The 19,989-nt window shown below is 40.5% G+C and overlaps 1 protein-coding gene across 2 annotated transcripts in view; it reads right to left on the bottom strand.

Annotated features, from left to right (window-relative positions):
- Positions 1-1,575: 1,575 nt before the first annotated feature.
- Positions 1,576-19,989, bottom strand: part of znf236 (zinc finger protein 236) — a 48,187-nt gene continuing 29,773 nt past the window's right edge. The window contains exons 23-32 of one of the 2 annotated variants that reach the window (XM_031876111.1): positions 19,740-19,885; positions 18,012-18,243; positions 17,730-17,921; positions 16,665-16,823; positions 13,228-13,385; positions 12,891-13,010; positions 11,189-11,383; positions 8,281-8,410; positions 5,128-5,301; positions 1,576-2,612 (exon numbers count right to left, since the gene is read on the bottom strand). In XM_031876111.1, coding sequence (XP_031731971.1) covers positions 2,497-2,612; positions 5,128-5,301; positions 8,281-8,410; positions 11,189-11,383; positions 12,891-13,010; positions 13,228-13,385; positions 16,665-16,823; positions 17,730-17,921; positions 18,012-18,243; positions 19,740-19,885 — 1,622 coding nt within the window. In that variant the 3' untranslated portion in view covers positions 1,576-2,496. Of the gene's footprint in view, positions 2,613-5,127; positions 5,302-8,280; positions 8,411-11,188; positions 11,384-12,890; positions 13,011-13,227; positions 13,386-16,664; positions 16,824-16,919; positions 17,084-17,729; positions 17,922-18,011; positions 18,244-19,739; positions 19,886-19,989 lie in introns of those variants that run through there. The other variant, XM_031876112.1, reaches the window with a different exon arrangement.

Raw genomic sequence — 19,989 nt, 5'->3', positions numbered from 1 at the left:
GTTTTTTTGTTTCAGAGGTATTAAGTCAGGCTTAGTTTTGTTATATTGATTTTGATTGTTTGGCACGACCACACACGTCCCATCCTTTTCCACTCTGTGTAAGACTCACTTTTGTTGGAATGTATGTGAAATAAATATTGTTTCTGATTAAATTCCACGTCGGATTATTTGTCTATTATTTGGGTTGTTTTGTGTTCGTCTCTACTCATCCCCTGGACCAGTAGAAAAAGGGACGTAACATATACTATGACCTTTTACATGAATTTTTTTGTCATACTATGACATTTTTTTATCACTTTTTTCGACACATCATACTTTCACTTTTTTGTGACTTTTTTGACATAGTATACAACTACTTTTTAAGACCTTTTTCGACACACTATACTATGAATTTTTCCTATACTATGACTTGTTTGACTTTTTTTCCACACAGTATACGATGAAATTTATTGTCAACATACAATACTATTGATTTTTTTTTTCACTTTTTCCACTTTTTCCAATATGGACTTTTTATAAAAACTTTTTGTCAAATATGTGTATTCCTATAATTATTGACCTTGACTTGAGTGAGAAACACAAACACGGCAGAGAGACCCAACAGTCGGAGAGAAAGTGAGTCCGAAGTTATTTCACATGGCGTTCTCCAAAGAGAAAAATGGACGACGAGACCAGAGTCTTTAACCAAGAATGGATAGACTTATGTTAATTCTTCTCACGGGCAGTTAAAAAACAGTGTCATGTTCAGAGACCGTGATGATTATTAAAAGCGGCGACGTAAACCGCCACCACAAGAAGGCACACATCTTTTGAGCAAACGTACCCACTCGCATCCAAAATGAAGACACAGAGAAATAAACCCAAGAGCCCAATATGATCAGAATCCTAACATAACATTTTCAAATGTCCAACAAGAGAATAGAGCTGAAACAAGTGGTGTCAAACAAAGATGCGCACAATTTTCTCTTTTTAGAAGAGAATAATATATATCGTGGCTTTTTTTGGCGGACATCACTTCACACCTAAATGAACTGAATTTAAAGCTGGACAATTCAGTTCATTTTTCTGAAATGATGTACTTTAAGAGTCCCTCATTTTACTTAAATTGAGAGAATTTATTATTCAAGTATGTAATATGTATAATTCATACAGTTGAATTTGAAATATTATTCAATTTAGCTTTCTATATTTGAAATGACATCCAGTTACTCATTACATAAAGACATTAATACAGCAAGTTAGGCTACTTCAATAAATGAGGCACTAAATTATAGAGCAAATTAGGAATTATTGTGATGTTCCGGACCTTCGCACGAGGAAATTATCTCTAAATGGACCTCGGTGAATTTTATTGAATGACTTTTTTAAACATACTATAATATACATTTTTTCAATATACTGACTTTATATTTTTTAGACATGACTGTTTCATTACTTTTTCGACGGACTATATACTATTTTTACCTTAACACACACAAAAGAGATTTGTAGGTATCGACTCTTCTAAAGAATGTGATACTATTCATTTATTAGAGGGGAAATCAAAGATACAGTAAAAAGAGATGAAAGCTTAAATTAGTACAAAAATGACTTTAATCTTAATTTATTGTGGACAATAGAAAATACAACTGCAAAAAAAGCTTGTCTGTACATTGGCGTTGCTTCATTATAAATGTAACATTATGTTCAAATTACATATTTCCAACCAAACCATATTGTGGGGATTCATCAGAAAATAGATGCAATCTAGCTACAATATTTACAGAATGAACTGAAGTAAACGGAAATGTCTGTACTTTTGAGTCTAAATGACAAAAAACAAAAGGTAACGCCCACACGTCAAATACCTCGTATAGCATAAAACCCAGGTAACAATTGACCTCAATCGTTTATTATTAACACGTTTGGAACACCACTTTGGGCACTGTCTAAGTAAAAAAAACATGGAACTAACGACATTTTCCTTCAAAATTATATACAGTACACATATGTAACAAAAAAGTGCCATTTCTTGTAGACCCATGAAAAAAAAGTTCTGTTATTGAAGTCATGACAGCGGTACAATTTGTTTTCACCTCCACTTAATCCCTGTGGGCACAACAATAACGGACAAACAACACGCTCGTCTCTTAGGAGTATTTTCGCAGAGTGCAGCTTCCTGTCTTTACAACCGGGTCAGCATGAGAGGGACCTGCATCTCCTGGAGAATTCCCTGGGATGCCTGTTTATTGAGCCAAACTGATGACAATCAGACAGTAACAAAACAGATCAATCATTAAGCCAATCACGGGGAGCTAAACTCTCCTTACATCAATCCAAACTTGGATGAACAGCAGGCTGCTGCTAGGTCAAAGCCCTCAGTGTACAGTGGAGCTAATCTATAGTCTTGTCCTTCTAGTAAGCATTTCGAGAGGAGGAAAGTGCTTTGGCAAAGCTTTGCTGTTTAGTTGTAAAACTCAACCAGTACAGTGCTATCTGGCACAGGGACTTGTGTGGTCAGTGGAAGACATTGTGCCAGTCGCCGGATGGTTCGGGAACCACTTCCAGGTCGAGTTCAGGCGTTACTTGGTGCACCGATTCTTCTTGGCTCAGGGACACTTCTTGGATCTGACCTGGAGGGAGAGAAAGGAAGAAATAGAAGAGAGTTTGCATGAGATAGGTAATGGTGTTAAACCAGAGGAAAATCACATTAACATACATTTACAGAGCTGCGCCAGCAGCAGCTGTCATACAAATGAGACCATTAGTCAAAAAGAACTCTTCCTCTGCCCACTCCGTTTGTTTTAATATCTCACATTCTCTCTTGCTCTTGTGTCCATCACCAAAACTATATAATACAACTTGACGGATGCAAATATGCTTGTTGTGACTTAACTTGCACATAACAACGATGAGTCACAGGCTAAAAAGGTTCAAATGTGCTTTTTTTCCTGCTGCTGCAGGTCACACATTGACTTGAGTCATTTAATTACCTCCCTCTACTTTTGCAGTCTATATCTGAAACACTTTAAAGTTGCAAGTGCTTGAATCATCCAGCATTTTTCACAAGCAAAATGACTCAGAGGGGGTCTTGAACAGCCCCACAAATATAGAGAAATGAAACAAATAAATTAATGGGATCTTTTTTCAACATCATGACGCCTACGATCATATGCCGTCACAGATGGAGTTCTTGGTTCAGTTTCCAAAGAAGAAGAAAGCAAAACCTGTAAACTACGTAGACCACTGCAGTCCTCAAACCGCCAAATTTGCTATGTCGGACATAATTAGTTCATTTCTGGCCATTGCACGCAGTAAATACCTCAGGGCAGCTTTATGAAAATGTTTTAAATGGACTTGCATTATTAACCACTCAAAACACTTTACACTACATGTCAACATTCACCCTTTCACACACACACACACACACATACACACACACACACACACTCACCCTGATGGCAGGGGCTACCATGCAATCTAAATATTCATTTACAGACATTTACTCACACCCATGGCACAGCCTTCGAGGGCTTTCTAATCTTCCGACCACTCAAAGCTCTTTACACTACATGTCAACATTCACCCTTTAATAACCCATTCATTCATACACTCATGGCGGGGGGGGTTCAGGGGCAACCCGATCTACCTCTGAGCCAAAGCCGCCCACCTGGATGTAAAACTGGTGAGAGGATATCCTGAAAAGCAGAGGATTATTTTAGGAAGGCCATATATGCTATGCCCCGAAATAAGACTAGGTGTGATTTAATGTTGAATTATTGGGAGTTCTGTTTCAAAAAAAGACTTCATTTGTGGAAAGAAATACCACAAAAAATAGAAACAGTATATTCTAGGAATGTAATTGTGAATCCTTCACCCCTAATCAAAGATATTCTAATGACTACATAGTCCATTTAGTTTTTAAACTAACAGCTCACGAGCCAACTCATACACATGGTAAATGGGCTTATATTTGTACAGCACTTTTCTAGTCTTCTGACCACTCAAAGCACTTTAGCACTCCATGTCCTTCACCCGTTCATACACTGCCCATCAGACTATGTAATCATTCATACAGCCTACGGGAGCAATTTGGGGTTAAGTGTAGTTTTTTCTCGTGTAAACATGTAGATGGAAGTCTCAGGGTGGCCAGATCAGCAAGACCTCCGTCACAAAGGCTAGCGAGGGCCACTATCGGTCGACCTTTTCAGAAAAGGTCGACCGATAGTGGATTTTTAAAGGCTAATATAATAACAATAGTTTGGAGCAGGATTAGCTGGTCGCTGATTACTTGGCTGATACCTATGAAGCACTGATAAGTGTTGCATTATATATTTGATAGAAACTGAATACGGGTCAGATATGACTTGGAGCCCAGTTCTGCAGATAGCGATAGCGAGTAAAGCGTCCTATCGCCGCATACTAATCGGTTCGACCTCTACTTTTCAATCCCACTTCACTATGCTGTCGTTCCAGGAGGTTTTAACATTGAGGTTTGTACTCTGCATGCTTCACATCCAAACACAAAGTGTGTGGACACAGCTGGTTTGTGTCTGGGAAAACCAATTCCCCACATCAAAGTTATATTTAAAACTGAATTACTTTTCCAGATGTTAGACAGTATTTACACATTTCTAAAACGTTATCCGACCTGGAAACAAATGTTTTGATTTCAACAGGTCTTCCAGGATTTGCATGGTTGTAGAAAACCACGAAAAAGTAAAGTCAGTGTGCCCTGACCTTTTAGAGCCTGGTGGGCCTCATCCCCAGTGACACAACAGAAGACAATGTTTCACACATGACTTTATATATTATCTACATCCCCCCCAGCAGAGGGAACCTGAGTGGAAGCTTCTGTGGAAGTGTGGCATAATTAACAGATCTGTCAGAATTGTTCCCCTCCTCACCAACAGGTGCCGGTCGGGCTCCAGGGTTAGGTGCTTGGATGGAATGAAGGCAGAATGAATGAAGGCTGTCAGGGAGATGTTGATTTAAAATTCAGGACATGCATCTGCCGATATCAAAGGGAACTGTTCTGACAGCTTCGAACAAAGTCGATGCGCATGTCATCATAGTTTCCCTGCTCTTGACCGGGACACGTGTGTGTGTGTGTGTGACCGAGTGACTTTGGTTGGGTCAGCTGCTTACCGTAGCCGTGGGACCTCTTCATGTGGTGTTTCATGTTGCTCTTCTGGGTGAACCTGATGCTGCACACCTCACATTTGAAGGGCTTCTTTCCAGTGTGTTTGACCATGTGGACCTGCAGAGCACTCTTCTGGTTGAAGGCCTTGTCGCACTGGCTGCACTTGAAGGGCCGCTCGCCTGCACCAAAACACAGAGCCACAGGTCATATGTAATTCAGTCTCGTTGCATTTCGTTTTTTCAAATAGATCAAATGTGATATACAGTATTGTACTTTGGAGTAATTAGTGCAAATAAATGAAACTGTGCTGGAGTTGAGATTTGGACTCAATAATGCAATAAGTTACGTGGCAGAAAGATTTACCGGCAATCTCTGTAAATATAAAAAATCTTCAAGCCATACATTCCATGAGCCCCAAAAAAATGGTGCTACGAATATATAATTAATTTATTCCATTGAACAAATACCTTAGCGGCCTCCCATATGTCCATACCCACATGACTGTACAAACTAGGTGTTAATTGTGCTCTACCATTTTCATATCCATAAAAACATTATAATATGTATTGGCCATAAATGAACCAACCTCCGCTGTTTAAGCCTCATGATGAAATTGCTTTCTTTTTTACCAATGTGTACATGTTGACAAGCGGCTGTGATGCGAGTGACATTGTTCAAATATTAGCTAGCATAATTTGTGTGTACGCATACTTTGTGTGTACTTGCATATTTAAAGTATATCCACTCGGGGGAAGATGAAGCCCAAATCATCCCTGGCCGAAACCGGAATACTGATCGTCCTTGAGAACATCAGTTTTGCACAATGTAAACTAAACATGGCAACACAAGGAGATAATTATAATGTCAATAAAATGGTGAGAGAGAAAGGCAGCAAGGACAACAAGCTGTATTGGTTTCTCTTCAACGTAGGGCTGCAACTAACGATTGTTTTCCTTATATAATGATCTGCTGACTAGGTGATAATAGAACTAGGGTTACAATATCGTAACCTTCAAAATCCAACATACTTACATATAAGACATCGAGACATTTTTGAAGCTGGAACCAGTTCATTCTTGACTTTTTTGTTAAAAAAAAAGGTTTGTTGTCGGAAAATATTCAGTTGAATTATCGATTCATTTACAAATCATTTCAGCTCTTCTTCAAAGGTGTCCACCTTTAGTGTTGTTGTTTGTTTATAGTCTGCTGCAGACCTTACTTTCCCCCCCAAGACATTTTTAAGCAGAGGTGGTAAGCCACTCAGGTCCAGACGCATCTTAATCTTGTTAGTAACTAAACAATAGCCACACATTAAAGATATATGCCTTGTGATGTAAGAAGTAGCACCAATACTATTTTTCTATAAAGGTCAATGTTTTATTTCATGAAAGTATTTGGAAAACCCTTCTCATGCCTGATGTTTTCTTTGAACCCTCGGCTAAATGGTATTATCAGTATTATTCAATGTTATCCAAGCGTTTGATTTTACGGTTTTATGAAGAAGAAATATTTTAAATGACTCAAAAGTAATTCTTGATAAATCAGTTGCTGGAAGCTTATTGGTAATTGTCACACAGTGGCTGTGCCCTGACAAGACAAATTATTATTAGTCCTTCATGCCAGGATATGTTAATATATTCTCACATAAAAATGACAAAGCAGGGGCCCTCATACACAGCAGAGATCACTACTCTTTGCTCTTACACACTAAAATAATGTTGACAAACAACCTAGGCAAGGGTTTTCTGGTCAAAAAGAAATCTTTGCTTACACAACTAGAGTCACTTATTCATATTCATGCACATTATTTAAGCTATTCATCTAGACATGAGAGAACAAGAAGCAACACACACTATGCAACACCTTGGAATAGACGGGGATGGAAGATTTTTGTTCATCAATGTTGCTTTGAGAAAAAAGAGAGAAAACTCTTCACAGCATTCAAATGGTAATAGGATTTAACAAGGTCAGTCGAGGCATTTAGTTGCTTATTAGCTGTGTTTGTATGAATATATGAATGAGTGAGTCTCACAAGGAAAGCTAATGAATAGGTTTCACATTGGTTGTGTTCAGGACTGCATCAGGAGTCTTTATTGATTTTGACATGTAAATCTGCAGTCAATAATTATAAAAAATAATACTTCTGAGGTTTGAAATGATCATATAACAGGGACGCTTATTGTCAGTTAAACATTTTTATCGTCAGCCTGTTGATGTAGTAATTCACTGTGGAATTTGTGACATGCTTGTGACATGCGGTACACAGTTCATGGACCAAGTAACATTCCCCCATGATGCAACGTATGCACACAGAAGTCTAAAACATGCTGTAGATTTGACCTGAATGTTTCCGTGGTGCTCAAATGTTGCTCTTCATTCACACAACTTTCCTAAACTTCACCGAACCAGATCATGCAGGATAACCACCGCTCCATCCGGCTTTCTCTTAAACAATGTGCTGGAAGTATCGAAAAAGCTCAAACTGATGAGAATAGATATCCGCACACTTAAATCTATGCAGAGAACACTTTAACCAGATTAAACCCGATTATGAAATGCTGTCCCTTCATATCCATAATAACACAGGGACCTAACAAGCTAAACTTAACTGCTTTTTTGCTATAATTATTCTTAAAGGAACAGTGTGTAGGACTAAGGGGGGATTTATTGGCAGAAGTAGAATATAACATTCATGACTATGTTTTCATAAGTGTATAATCACCCAAAGTAATTGTTGTATTTTTGTAACCTCACAATAAGCCTTTCATATCTACAAAGGGAGGGGACATGTCTCTGAGCACCGTCAGTCCAAAGAGTCCACATATGAGCACAGTCACTCTGAAATATTGGCTACTCGCTTCACGAGAGAAGAGGTAAGGTCTGCACAAAAGCTTGCTTCATTTGTCACGAGGCGTTTGTTGTTTTGGGGGCAAAAAAAGGGACTAAAGGAGTCTTCAAAGTTGTCAAATCTAGAAAGACAGTGGAGTGGCTAAGTTGGCAAGACTAGCCTGAAAATGTAAAATGAACAATAAAACTTTGGGGTAGTGTGTATTTTTTTTATTATTATTATATTATATTATTATTATAAAGATAAAATACATTTAGATTTCGATCGCAATGTTTTTGTTATGACCTGCACTGTGCAATAATCCTCTTACCCGTGTGTGTCCGGTTGTGTCTCTCCAGCTGGCTGCGCTTGGCGAAGGCCTTCACACAGGAGGAGCAGTTGAAGACTCTGGGTTTCTGGGAGCTGGGTGACGGGCCCGGCTGGTGCACTCGTTCGTGTTCCTGTAGATCCGGGACAGATTTTAACAGTCTAGCGCAATAAGTCCCTCTACTCGAATGTGGCTAGAACAGACATGTCAGTTATTTTGCCCTGGTTGAAGATGACAGATTGTTTGAGCCACAATTAAAACTGATTCAGGAGAGTCTGGACACCCCAACAATCATTTTTAACATAGAATTTGATTAGACAATATCTTCTCTTTTTCTCCTATGTCTCGTGTATTTTTTGGGTCTAAGCTTGTTGAATGTTGTGCTCGGTGGATTGCTGATGTGAAGCGGAAAAATGAAAATAACAATTTACCCATCATGCCTTCGTATACTCTTATGGGCACTGAATAGTTACTCGACACATTGTCTTTGTATCATCAGCTACATCCGCTATAAACTGTGGTATTGTCTCATAAAACTAAAAATGATTATTTAATAAGTTGATTAGTCGACCGACAGAAAATTAACTGCAACTATCTTAAATGCAAAAAATGGAAAATATTTGCTGGTTCCAGAGCAATGTTATGCTTATCTTTGTCACGTATGATAGCAAACATAGGGACAAGGGCAGCAATTATTATGCTGTAATTGCATCACGTTTATAATGAGATTAAGTCTAGAGCAGTGCTTCCCAAACTGTGGGCCGCAGCCTGGGCTATAAAAATATATGTTCTTTGTTCTGGAAAAAAGTTTGGGTTGCATGTGGCTACCAAATCTCAGATCTCAACCTGAAGCTGTCGTCTATTCAGCCAGACAGCTGCATTGATGCAGCAGCATCACCCGTCTCATTAGACTCTGATGAACCATCTACTTGTCGTCACTGTTCATTATTTAAGAATATTTCCACAAAATTAGATGGGGGGGACCTCTAATGATTTGCAGAATTTGAGGGCACCTCAAGCCTCCAAAGTTTGTAAGGCTCTGGTCTAGAGGGTGCTTGTGCTCATAATGGAAGTCTCCATAATGATTATAGGAGTAAGATGCATGGGTTTATCTGTGATAAACAGTGTTTATTAGACGGGCCTCGGGTTGGTTGGGGAAAACAGAACTTTGATTTAAAAAAAAGACAAAAATAACAAAATGTTTAACCACACAACCAAAAATAAACCAGTTCCCATTACCCAGTCCGTCTCTGCTTTGTTCACCGTGCTCACAATGATGTCAGAGTACTTTAAAACAATACTTAATTTATACACGCTTATTTTTTCACTCCTGACAAGAATCAGATCAGAAGATCGATACCACTCATGTCTGCTGAATACGAAGCAGCAGCAGCTGGTTAGTTAGGCTGAGCATAAAACCATCCTATCTCACTCTTGACAGGAAAGAGTAAAAAAAGTAGCGGCTATAAAACTAATTTCTTCACAATAATTCTCCCACATTATTGTTGCTGCTCACTCTTCCTCCCTGCAGCGTTAGTAGACTAACGAATCCCCCATTATTTTGTTATTCAAAAGCTGTTATTTTGAAGCAGCATAATCAGGAAATGTTGGGTTTTCTTCAGCAGTAACTTAACACGACTCAGACAGTGGATGTTGGAGCATATAGACTTTACAGTTGATGTGTCCTAGCATCCAATGACAGAAGTTGCATGTGTAACCACTGTCTAAGATGGAGAAGATGTGATTGAAAGTGGGCTGATACACTAAATCCTCTTCATTTATCGCTTTGTTTCCCTCACTATGCATGTCTGATGATTTCCCCAACCCACCTAGCTCTGCCTGTCAAGCAGACATGTCTGTAATTACTTCTAAAACTTCATCCATAAATGCTTTTCCTTTGTTCCGAAATTATTAAGTCATGGGTTTTGGTTGTCTCGCTATAATTGAATGTCAAAAATATGATCCACGGGTCAACAACATGAAAAATAACAGCCCTACCGTTTTATCTCTCTAACCACTGGGGCTTTTAAAAAGAAAAATCTAAAAATCAGCATCTGAGTTCTTGTTGCAGACTAATGAACAGCCTGGGGACCTGGAGAGGGGGAAGCTCGGTCACTCTCACTGTGACACCCGCCTAATCTCAGTGTAATTACTTTTGTAAAAGACAATTACTGCTCAGTATAATGAGGCACATTGACAGAAATAAAAGGCTATGGCACAATGGTCTTTGCTGTTAATAACGTATGGTGGGGAAAGAGCTTATGTATAAAGCCATATCGTCCTCTTTCCTCCCGAGCTTGAGTGTCTCAAACGCATGAAGAGGCTCGTCAGGAAGTCTCAGTTTAAGTGCTTTGTTTTGCTGTTGAGAGTGACCGTTTAGAGGAGTGTATCTGAAATGCTACTTGATGAAATACTCTTATTTTGGCTTCAAATGGTGAGACGGAACTCTTTTTTACAGCCTGAGGTGGAGGCACCGATACTTCAAAATAAAATTTGTGTCGTGAGAGTATAGTTATTGTATTCATAAAACTCATAACGTATTGTTTTCATTAGTGTATAATCACCTCAAACTAAGTTACCTTAGAATATGCCGTTTATATATCTACATAGGGAGCGGATCCTCTTCATGGAGTACGCCATGTTGCACTGCCATGTTTCTACAGTAGCCCAGAATGGACAAACCAAACACTTTCGCATTTTTACTTTCCCTGAAAGCCACCGTAGTTCTCCGAAACCCAAACCAATAGATGCCACTAAATCCTACACACTGCTCCTTTGAATAACTGACCACTTTGTTTATAGAGAGAAAGCAGTAGCTGGATCAATGCCATCGTTACATATACAAGCCATCAGAAGCTTAAATTTAAAGTTGTTTACTAACCATGTCTACTGTTTTTACACGGGTTCTTACCTTCAGGTGTGTTGCTCGCTTAAAGGCCTTGTTACAGAGACTGCAGACGTGACAGCGGTCCTTGCCGTGAGCTAGTCTACAGTGGCGTCGCAGAGTGTTGGCATTCTGGCACACCTGGTTACAATAGTAACACTGGTTCCGATTGTCAGCCTCCATCTGGCCATCCTTCCCCCCCTTATGGCCGTCGTCAGTAATCTGGATCAAACACAAAGATGAGTGAGTAACATATTTACAATTACTACCAAAAGCTAATTTTTGAAAAGTAATAATAAAAGTATGATTTTTTTTTTTTAAAGAATAGAGTACTTATGCTTACAATACACAATGGTCGTTTTGTTTCATAAACTTGGTTTAATCTCAAAACTGTCTTAAAGTCTTAAACTCACGGTGCATGTTTCCATAAAAATCCAGTCATGTTTTTTGAGATTGATGAATGTGTTTTTACATCTTCCAGGCAGCCCAGTATTACCATTCATGTTAATAATAACAATCAGCTGGTAGATACTACTTGCTTGAGAGAGGTAATCCATCACTGTGGATTATTGTGATGCCATCACTGTAGAACAGAGGGGGCACCTGCGGGCACCCTGTCGCCCGCAGGGACCACGTGAGTCGCCCGCGAGACATGTTCTAAAAATAGCACTAGTCACCATGGAGCTCCGTCTAAAATTGTAGTTGCTGTTCTTTTTTAATCAAAAACGCTTGCATTAGTGTAGATTTTAAAATGACAATATTTCTTGTCATAAGAGAGTTGGGTACCCGGAGGCGCACGGCGGACAGCCAGGACGAGGCCGCCGCACTAGGTTTTCAGGTTCCGAATCGCGGGCGCTTCCCGTTAGCGCCAGACGCGCGCCGCGATCGCACCCCGTCATCAGGTCTGTAAATCCTCGGAACAGGCCGCGGGGCAACAACTCAGGGGTGGCGGGGGAAGAGGCGAGGCAACGCAATCCGACCGAAAAGGCCCAGACTAGAGGTTTGAACGCGGGCGCCCGAAGACGCTCGCGCGCCTAGGAGGGTTGGATCCCCCGCTCGGCTATAGACCAGACTGGTTACTAGTTTCTTCGTGGAGAAAAAGGTACCATTGGAAAAGCTGGTGTCGGTGACAACAGACGGGGCTCCCGCGATGACGGGCCGGCATGCGGCTTCATTGCGCAATGCAAAGGTGACCCAGATTTCCCAAAATGTCTACATCACCACTGCATCATTCACCAGCAGGCGCTATGTGCAAAAGTAACCGGCTTTGATCATGTGATGATACAAATATATCAGAGATGTGATACCTCTGACTTTCAAATGTTGAAACAGATTAACAGAAATAAAAGTTGCATGTTTAAATATGTATGTGTATACCATCATTGTTGTGGAAATCATTATTAATAATTATTGTGAGGAATAATTAACTGACATGTGATCAAACAGTCTCTTCACATATATTATTATTATTAAAATGCGATCTGTGCAACTTTGTTATTCAGGAAGTTTGTATCAAATAAGTAGCCCTTCATACTACTCGGTACCCTTGAAGTAGCTCTCAGTTTAAAAAAGGTTGGTGACCCCTGCTGTAGAACTTGCACATTGCAACTCCACATGTGGTTGACAGTTCCTCCCCTGAACATCTTAAATAGCACACAACACAAACAAGACACACACACACACACACACACACACAGGCACACACGCACACACACACTAACACACTCACATTGTATCCATTGTCAGACGCTCCGTTTGTGGATTGCGAATGGTGGCTGACCAGTATGACCTGCTGGCCTGAGCTGGCTGGCTGTCCCGGGTCATTCAGCACTGCGGGGAATGTCTGACCCTAAATATCAAAAGACACTCTGGTAAGGCAACTGACAAACTTAATGATGTCACAGATTGTTCATGTTGTATGTATCCGACAGTGTCGACAAATACTTTTTAAACCAAGCTAGTTTTTAAATCAGTCATGATGCCAAATAATGGCAATAGATGGCCTCTAAATGTTGTAGCGCATCTAAATGTGTCTTTGTGTGCATTGTTGTCTCTTTTTTTTTTACCTGCGTATTGAGGTTCAGAGTGACTCCATCCAGCATTCCCTGGGCATCAGCCAGTGTCAGAGTAACGCTGTCCTCGTTGGCAACACCCCCTGGTGACATCACTAGGCTCTGGGACACAGCAGTGTGTAAATGGGCGGTGCTAGGTGGCAGGCTGGAGACTGACAGGTGAGAGACAGACCACAAGGTTAGAGTTCTATGACTTTTGAAGTTCCTAAACTGGTTCAAGACTTTATTTTCAACAGCAGCCAGAGTCATATTCCTTTTGTGGCAAATGTAGTAGAATGTATACAAACTGTACTTGAATTGGCACTAAAGTGGTCTTTGCCACAACTGTAGTACAGTTCAAATTGTCTCACAGGGAACGATGCAGCATATCATCCTTACTGTCTGTTGGTCACTCTCCTACAGCCATATCAGAGCTATAATAAGTTATTGCTAATGCCAACTGAACTTTTTCTATTGCTGATGCTTCACATTAAAAGCATTCAACTGGCAAAACACTGGGTTGTATTCATTGTGAAGCAGCTGGATTTTCAACAGCCGTTCAGTTGTAAATAGTACAGGGAGTAGTGAAATAAGCAGGCGCGGACACAGTTAGACAACGTAAAACAACGTAAAACAACGTAAGAATATTGGGCTGTTTGTTGTGTTCCTTGACCCCAGAATTCTGGGATCTGTAGCATTAAACCACACTTGATGTTTAACATTTATGAATTTAGCTGCTAGTAGTTTACGTATCTTTTACATTAAGCAAATGCAAATTTGACCTAAAGGTTACAAAACAGTGTTTCAACCGTATTTGCTTCTTCCTCAATTTAGACAGACCTGTGTACCTGTATTTGTTGAAGTGACTGCAACCAGCTGGCTACCAAAGCCCTTTTGGTGCTATGCTCCATGACTGAAAATGTTTGGTCAAGGAGGAAACTCCATATTATTAGCGGTGAATAACACCCGACAATATTTCATTACAATAAAAAGGCAGATATGAGCCCGTAGAGTTTATCAGGCAAAGTACAGGTTGAACCATATTAACATACAGAGTGTCTGGAATGCTTCAGTCTAATCAACAAAAGCAGAGATGCTCTCGGTGTCTCTGTGAAGCGGTGGGAATGTTTTCCACTTGAGTTGAAAAGGGAGCGTAATGAAGAGAGAGATGAGAGACTGGAAATTTGATTAAGCCTCTAGGTGACAAGCAAACCAGTAAACAGCAAGCCATCTGACAAAACAAATCATACTTGCTCACTTCACAGTGCACAAGCTCTTTACTTTCTCATGTGTATATATGTACTTCCCCTTGATTGACGCCTGTACAGTATATGTACATTTGCACTTAAGATGAATTTTATAGCTTGAAAAGATAACACGCAACAAAAACCTCCGGTCAGATTAAAACCAACGATAGAGATCACGGTGTGTCATTTCCAGGCTTCTATACTAATTCTTTTTCATGAGATGATGTTCCGGAACTAAAACTGACGTTCAAAGTGTGGCCTAGCTCAATTTTGTCCATTTCTCCTAAAGAAAAAAAGAAACACCTTTATAGGGCCACATATATTTTAGAAATGGCAAAAATACAACAGCACATTGTAAGGAATAGATAAACAGTGCATTTGGCTGCTCTGAACTACACTGTAAACTAGTTCACTGCCTACAGCACAGTACTAACCTGGAATTCCTTTCAGCTGTATGCAGACTTTTCCCCTGGGACATGTAGCTTTACCCTCAGACTGTATTTATATCATGTAGGCCTATGGAGCCAGCGCATTTACAGTATATTTGAGACCCTATTGCAAGGTTCTTAAATAAAATAAAAAAACAAACAAACTAGACGCAGGTTGTAACTTACTCACAGTTAGCGTTAATTAGCTATCTAGCTACGAGTAGTAACTGGCCGCCGGATAGAAATGAGAAGTCTGCTTTTGTTGACTTAACAGAGTTAAAGAGAAAACCCATTGTTTCAAAAGATCACTTTGACTTTCGAGTGGACCACCATTGTGTAAACAGCATATTCTGTGTGAGAGAATGGAAAGCTTGACATGGGAAGCAACAGGAACTAAGCAGGACGGGGCCGAGTGAACACTCCACTTGGGAGTGCCAGAGCGCAGGATCACCATGTGATTTGATATTTGGTGTCAATTTCCACTGCAGCAATTTTTGCATTTCTGTAAGAAGCGTGAACCTGGTCAAGCCTTATTCAACCATGAAAGTCTATCTGGCAGCTATTTCAGCCTCCCAAATGCCCTTTGATGACTCCATAGGCGAGGGACACACACCTTAGCGAGCCATTTCATGTAAAAGGGCATTGTCTGTTCGAGCCTCTCCATCAATGCTTTGGTTTTATCCTGGGATCTATCACTGGTAGTGGAGGCAAGGGCAGCTCCTTTTGAACCATTAAAAGTTATTCAAGCTGAAGTTTCTGTCCCGTGGCGACTTTCATGCTGCTCTTATGAACTACAAACACTCATTCTCTTGTCACTTTAACCCTTTGTATCTGAAGTAGCTACAGCTTACTGCTGTTTTATTATCCTCTACTCTTCACCAGTCATATCTGACAAACACAGACGGCTTTGTGTCGAGTCACATTTACAGAGAGTGAGTTCAGTCCTTCGGCCAATGTGATCTATTGTTTTTGTTGTTTAAACCAGCAGGTGAGATGTGAGACTCGGCCTACGCAGTGTCTCATTCTTTATATGCTGGGAGCGAGTGCAATGGCTAACAGCTGTACAAGGACGTCCCACTTGGTGTGCACGGTCATTCCATTAAATGGCTGGCAATTTAATCAGTTCTGCTCAAGTGAGTTATAGTGGTGATATCTTTTGCAACAGCCAGTCAGGTATCTCCAACTTTGTTGCGATGCTATTGGCTTAAAGTGGTGGCCCTGAGTCAAGTGGTGTCATGAGTGAGTGGAGCAGGTCACTAATGATGGCTTGGTGCAGGACAAAGATCCAGCTTTTGTCGTGTGGAACGAAGTTGACTGATAGAGAGGGGCTGGTTTCTTTGTGACCATGAATGTCTGGGAGGCCTTTCAAAGCCATTTTTCCGAGGGCGATACAGTATATAATTCTAAGGAAGGAAGGCCAGCAGATACATTTTTGTTGACAAATTAATTTCAATAAATGAGGGACTGAACTGTACTGATCCCCTCTTATTCACTTATCATTGAGTGCAAACTGATTGAAGACTAACTTGAGAGACAAGTTGGGATTCACTTCTTCTAGAGGAAGTTGTTATTCCGTGTATCCTTCTTTATATGTAAAAGCAGACTGGAGATATGTTGCATGGTTGGCAGTGAGTGCAAAGACGAGGAAAAGCAGTCTCTAACAATTTTTTTGAAAAGTTAATATAAAAAGTCTGCAAACATAAAAGCCACTTCAGGTTTGCTTTGAACATTCTGTGTAACCTAGATACAAAACATATTCATCTACACATGTTCTAACCTGTCATTCCAGTGTTTGCGGGGCTCTGAGTTAGGAGGTGATCATTGGTGATAGTCAGGGTTGCGCTGGTGGGATGGCTGTTGAGTGGTGATGCCAGCCTGATGCTGCCAGTCATCTCAGCCCCATTAGGGTGGCTATGCTGGGGGAGCAGATCCTGACCTGGAAGAGTATAGAGAAAAGCCATGTATAGTCCAGAATTGAATAAATTAGCTATATTTTTCACAGTCATTCACATTTCAAGCTCTTTTTGTTTTTTCTTATACCAGGGTAGGATAGAATGTAGAATGTTTTGGTCCATTTCTGTGTTCTGAACATCTCCAGGGATGGCAAGACATAAAATCAAATTTTGGATCAACTGAGAGAGTCATTTTTTCTTGGAACCCGTGCACTGTGAACCGTCTTCACTTCTTTTCCACTGCCTAAGAAAAAAATAATCAATAACTTGTGGAAAGAATCTCCACTAAATGTCATGATGCAGCTTCAAGAGAAAGAAAAACAAATCATAAAGCTATATACAGTATATAACAATAGCGTGCTATATAGGCCTTAACCTAATGGATTTCAATCACAATACAGTAATATATATCAGACTGTTGATTGAAAGACGGTCAAAGTAGTGCCTCGAGGAAATACTCGGACTGCTCCTGTAAAGGCAGGGAATGATCTGTCTGGATTCAAAGGGGCTCAGAGAGGTTCTTACCTCTGGATGATTTACGACCAGCTGGCTTTGTGCTGGAGATGATGTGAGGGGGGCATATCACTCATAACCTCTAATAATGTGGCTTTTCAATCATTATTTGTGAAGCGGCTTCAAAATGAATCTACGGGCTTTGAGTTAATATTATATCTGGGTTTCTTCTCTGCTTGCAAACGTGCTCTCCTGAGTGAGGAAATCACTAAATGTGTTCCAGATCCTCGAGGGGATTTACATTTCATCTGTTGTTTTGTTATTGTTAGTGTGTTTCCGCACTTGTGAAGAGACAAGGTAACTGTATACAGTAAACAGCTATGCATTTGTATGCTGTTGTTGTTTTCTTTGGACCTGCATTATTAGGTACTCCATACCTGATATGGTGAGGGTGATCTCCTGAGGGTTTCCTGCTGCATTGCCGGAACCAGAAGCTGAGGCCTGGGCGTGAACATGGGCAAGGGCTTGAGTCAGGCTGGAATTGTTGATGGTCAATGTGATCTCCTGTCCACTGGTGCCTCCCGTTACCAGTCCAGAGCTGGCTATGACATGGCTTAGGTCCTGAGAACCTGCAGAATCCACAGGAAAGCAAAAATCAGCTGTTCAGCTCATAACAAGAGAGTGTCTTGTTTTGTTTTTGAGGCCACCACCACACATACCTGTGGCATCCTGCGCGGAGAGGCTGGCCATTGTGACCTGAGTAGGTGTGATGGCGGAGGGCTGCAGGGCCAGGCTGGTCAGCGGGTGGATAACGACACTGGCAGACACTGAGGGGTCAGTGACGGACATGAGCTGGTTGCCAGAATGGGCGACGAGGCCAGCGTCAACGCTCAGGGGTTGAGAGAGGAGACCGCCTTGCTGTAAGGTCTGCTGGAGGAGGGCGTGGTCAATCTGGAAGAGAAGGCACTACTTCAGATGAAGAGGAAGGGTGATGTCGAGGAGGAAGAGGAGAGAGAGAGACTTGGAGAACTGTACGGCCACAGCCTAAGGATTCATGGTTGCTTTTGTGAAATGTTTCACGGTCATTGGGCAAAATTCCACCCTATGATACCTATACGTTTGGACAACTTAAATCTGTGATTGACAATATATTCTAAGAACAAAGATGAAAATTGGCGATATCATTTTTGGCCTACACACTTACTTATATGTCCTATATATTTTGGGAGGCTTCTGTTGATCTATCCTAGAATGAAATGTTTAGACATTTCTGACAAAGAAACTGATGGAGGATATGAACACTATCTGAACTAATTTCAATATCCAAATCATATCAGTCCACCACACGAACAAAAACTAATTGGATAGGAACGCCAGATCTGATACGTTGAAAATATTTTTTTAAATTCATTTTACAGCTGACTGAATAAAACTCATCATGCGCTCCCAGTACAGCAGCTTTTTTTAAATTGTGTTCTGGTGCTGTTGTGGGATTGTGGGATTTCTCTTCTACTAGACTGCTCATTTGGTTTAGTGCATATATGCTCACTAGACATATTATGGTAGAAAAACACCCAATCTTCCATTGTACAGCTACTGCCAAAAGATGCCCCGGACAAATACAGGGGCATCATTACTTTGCCACTATGGCAATGCAGCTGCAGCAAAAAGCAACTCATTAATAGTTGTTGAAGCCCTCCTAACCACATCATTGCTGCTCTGGATACATTTGCATATCAAAACAGACAAACCCCCTGGTTAAATCATCAAATTACTAATTAACTAGGCAATGTTGACAAGCTGGTTTTACATTTTAGTTGTGTAAATGAAACGTACAAGCCCTTTCTTCAGAACTACTCTACCTAAAATAAAGATGATGATACATCGACCCATCCAAGAAATATTATGCACAAACTAATCTGTTAAATTGAGTGAAATGGTTCGGACAAAACGATATGCAACCCAGGAATATTTTTAAAGCCGACTTCTGCTCGATTAAATTATGAAAATGACGAAAAGGTAAGATGTGCAGCTTTGTGATGTCATTTAGGAAACAGGCTACAGTCTGAGTTATCAAAGCCTTTTTGCTGACTCAGAAGGCATGTAACTAAAGTAGGCTCAGCACTCAAAAGTAAAGCCAAGAATCACAACCAGATATTTGATTAATTAAAGACCATAGTAACATTAATTTGGCAAATTACATTGACAGAATATTAATGTACTCAAATGTTTTTGACTTACTAACTCAGATACACATTTTTCAAGAAAGAGTTTATGTGTGTGTCTCTGTAAATGAAGATTATTGGCTAATGAGAAGCATTACAGCAAACTACAATGATTCCCATTTAATACATGCTTACATGCTCATTTTAGGTTAATAGGTCAAGGTGATAACACGCATGGGTAATAACACAATGCTCAGTAGCTGGTGTGTGTGTGTATGTAACCTGTAGTGTGATGTTGTTGATGTTGCTGGTATCGATGCCAGAGATCTGGACGTTGGGGCAAACCAGGTTGGCAGGCGTCAACTGCAGGTGGATGCCATCTAGCGTGGTCAGGCCATCCGGGAGAGACACGGTCAGGTCTCCTGCAGCTGCAACGCACGCACACACACGCACACACACGCACACACACACACACACACACACACACACACACACACACACAAAGACATATTTAGATATTTCACAGTTTGCT

This window comes from Anarrhichthys ocellatus, unplaced genomic scaffold (assembly GCF_004355925.1).
Source record: "Anarrhichthys ocellatus isolate YVR2014 unplaced genomic scaffold, GSC_Weel_1.0 scaffold103, whole genome shotgun sequence".
In the NCBI taxonomy this organism is placed as follows: Eukaryota; Metazoa; Chordata; class Actinopteri; order Perciformes; family Anarhichadidae; genus Anarrhichthys; species Anarrhichthys ocellatus.
This window is presented reverse-complemented; position numbering and strand designations above follow the sequence as displayed.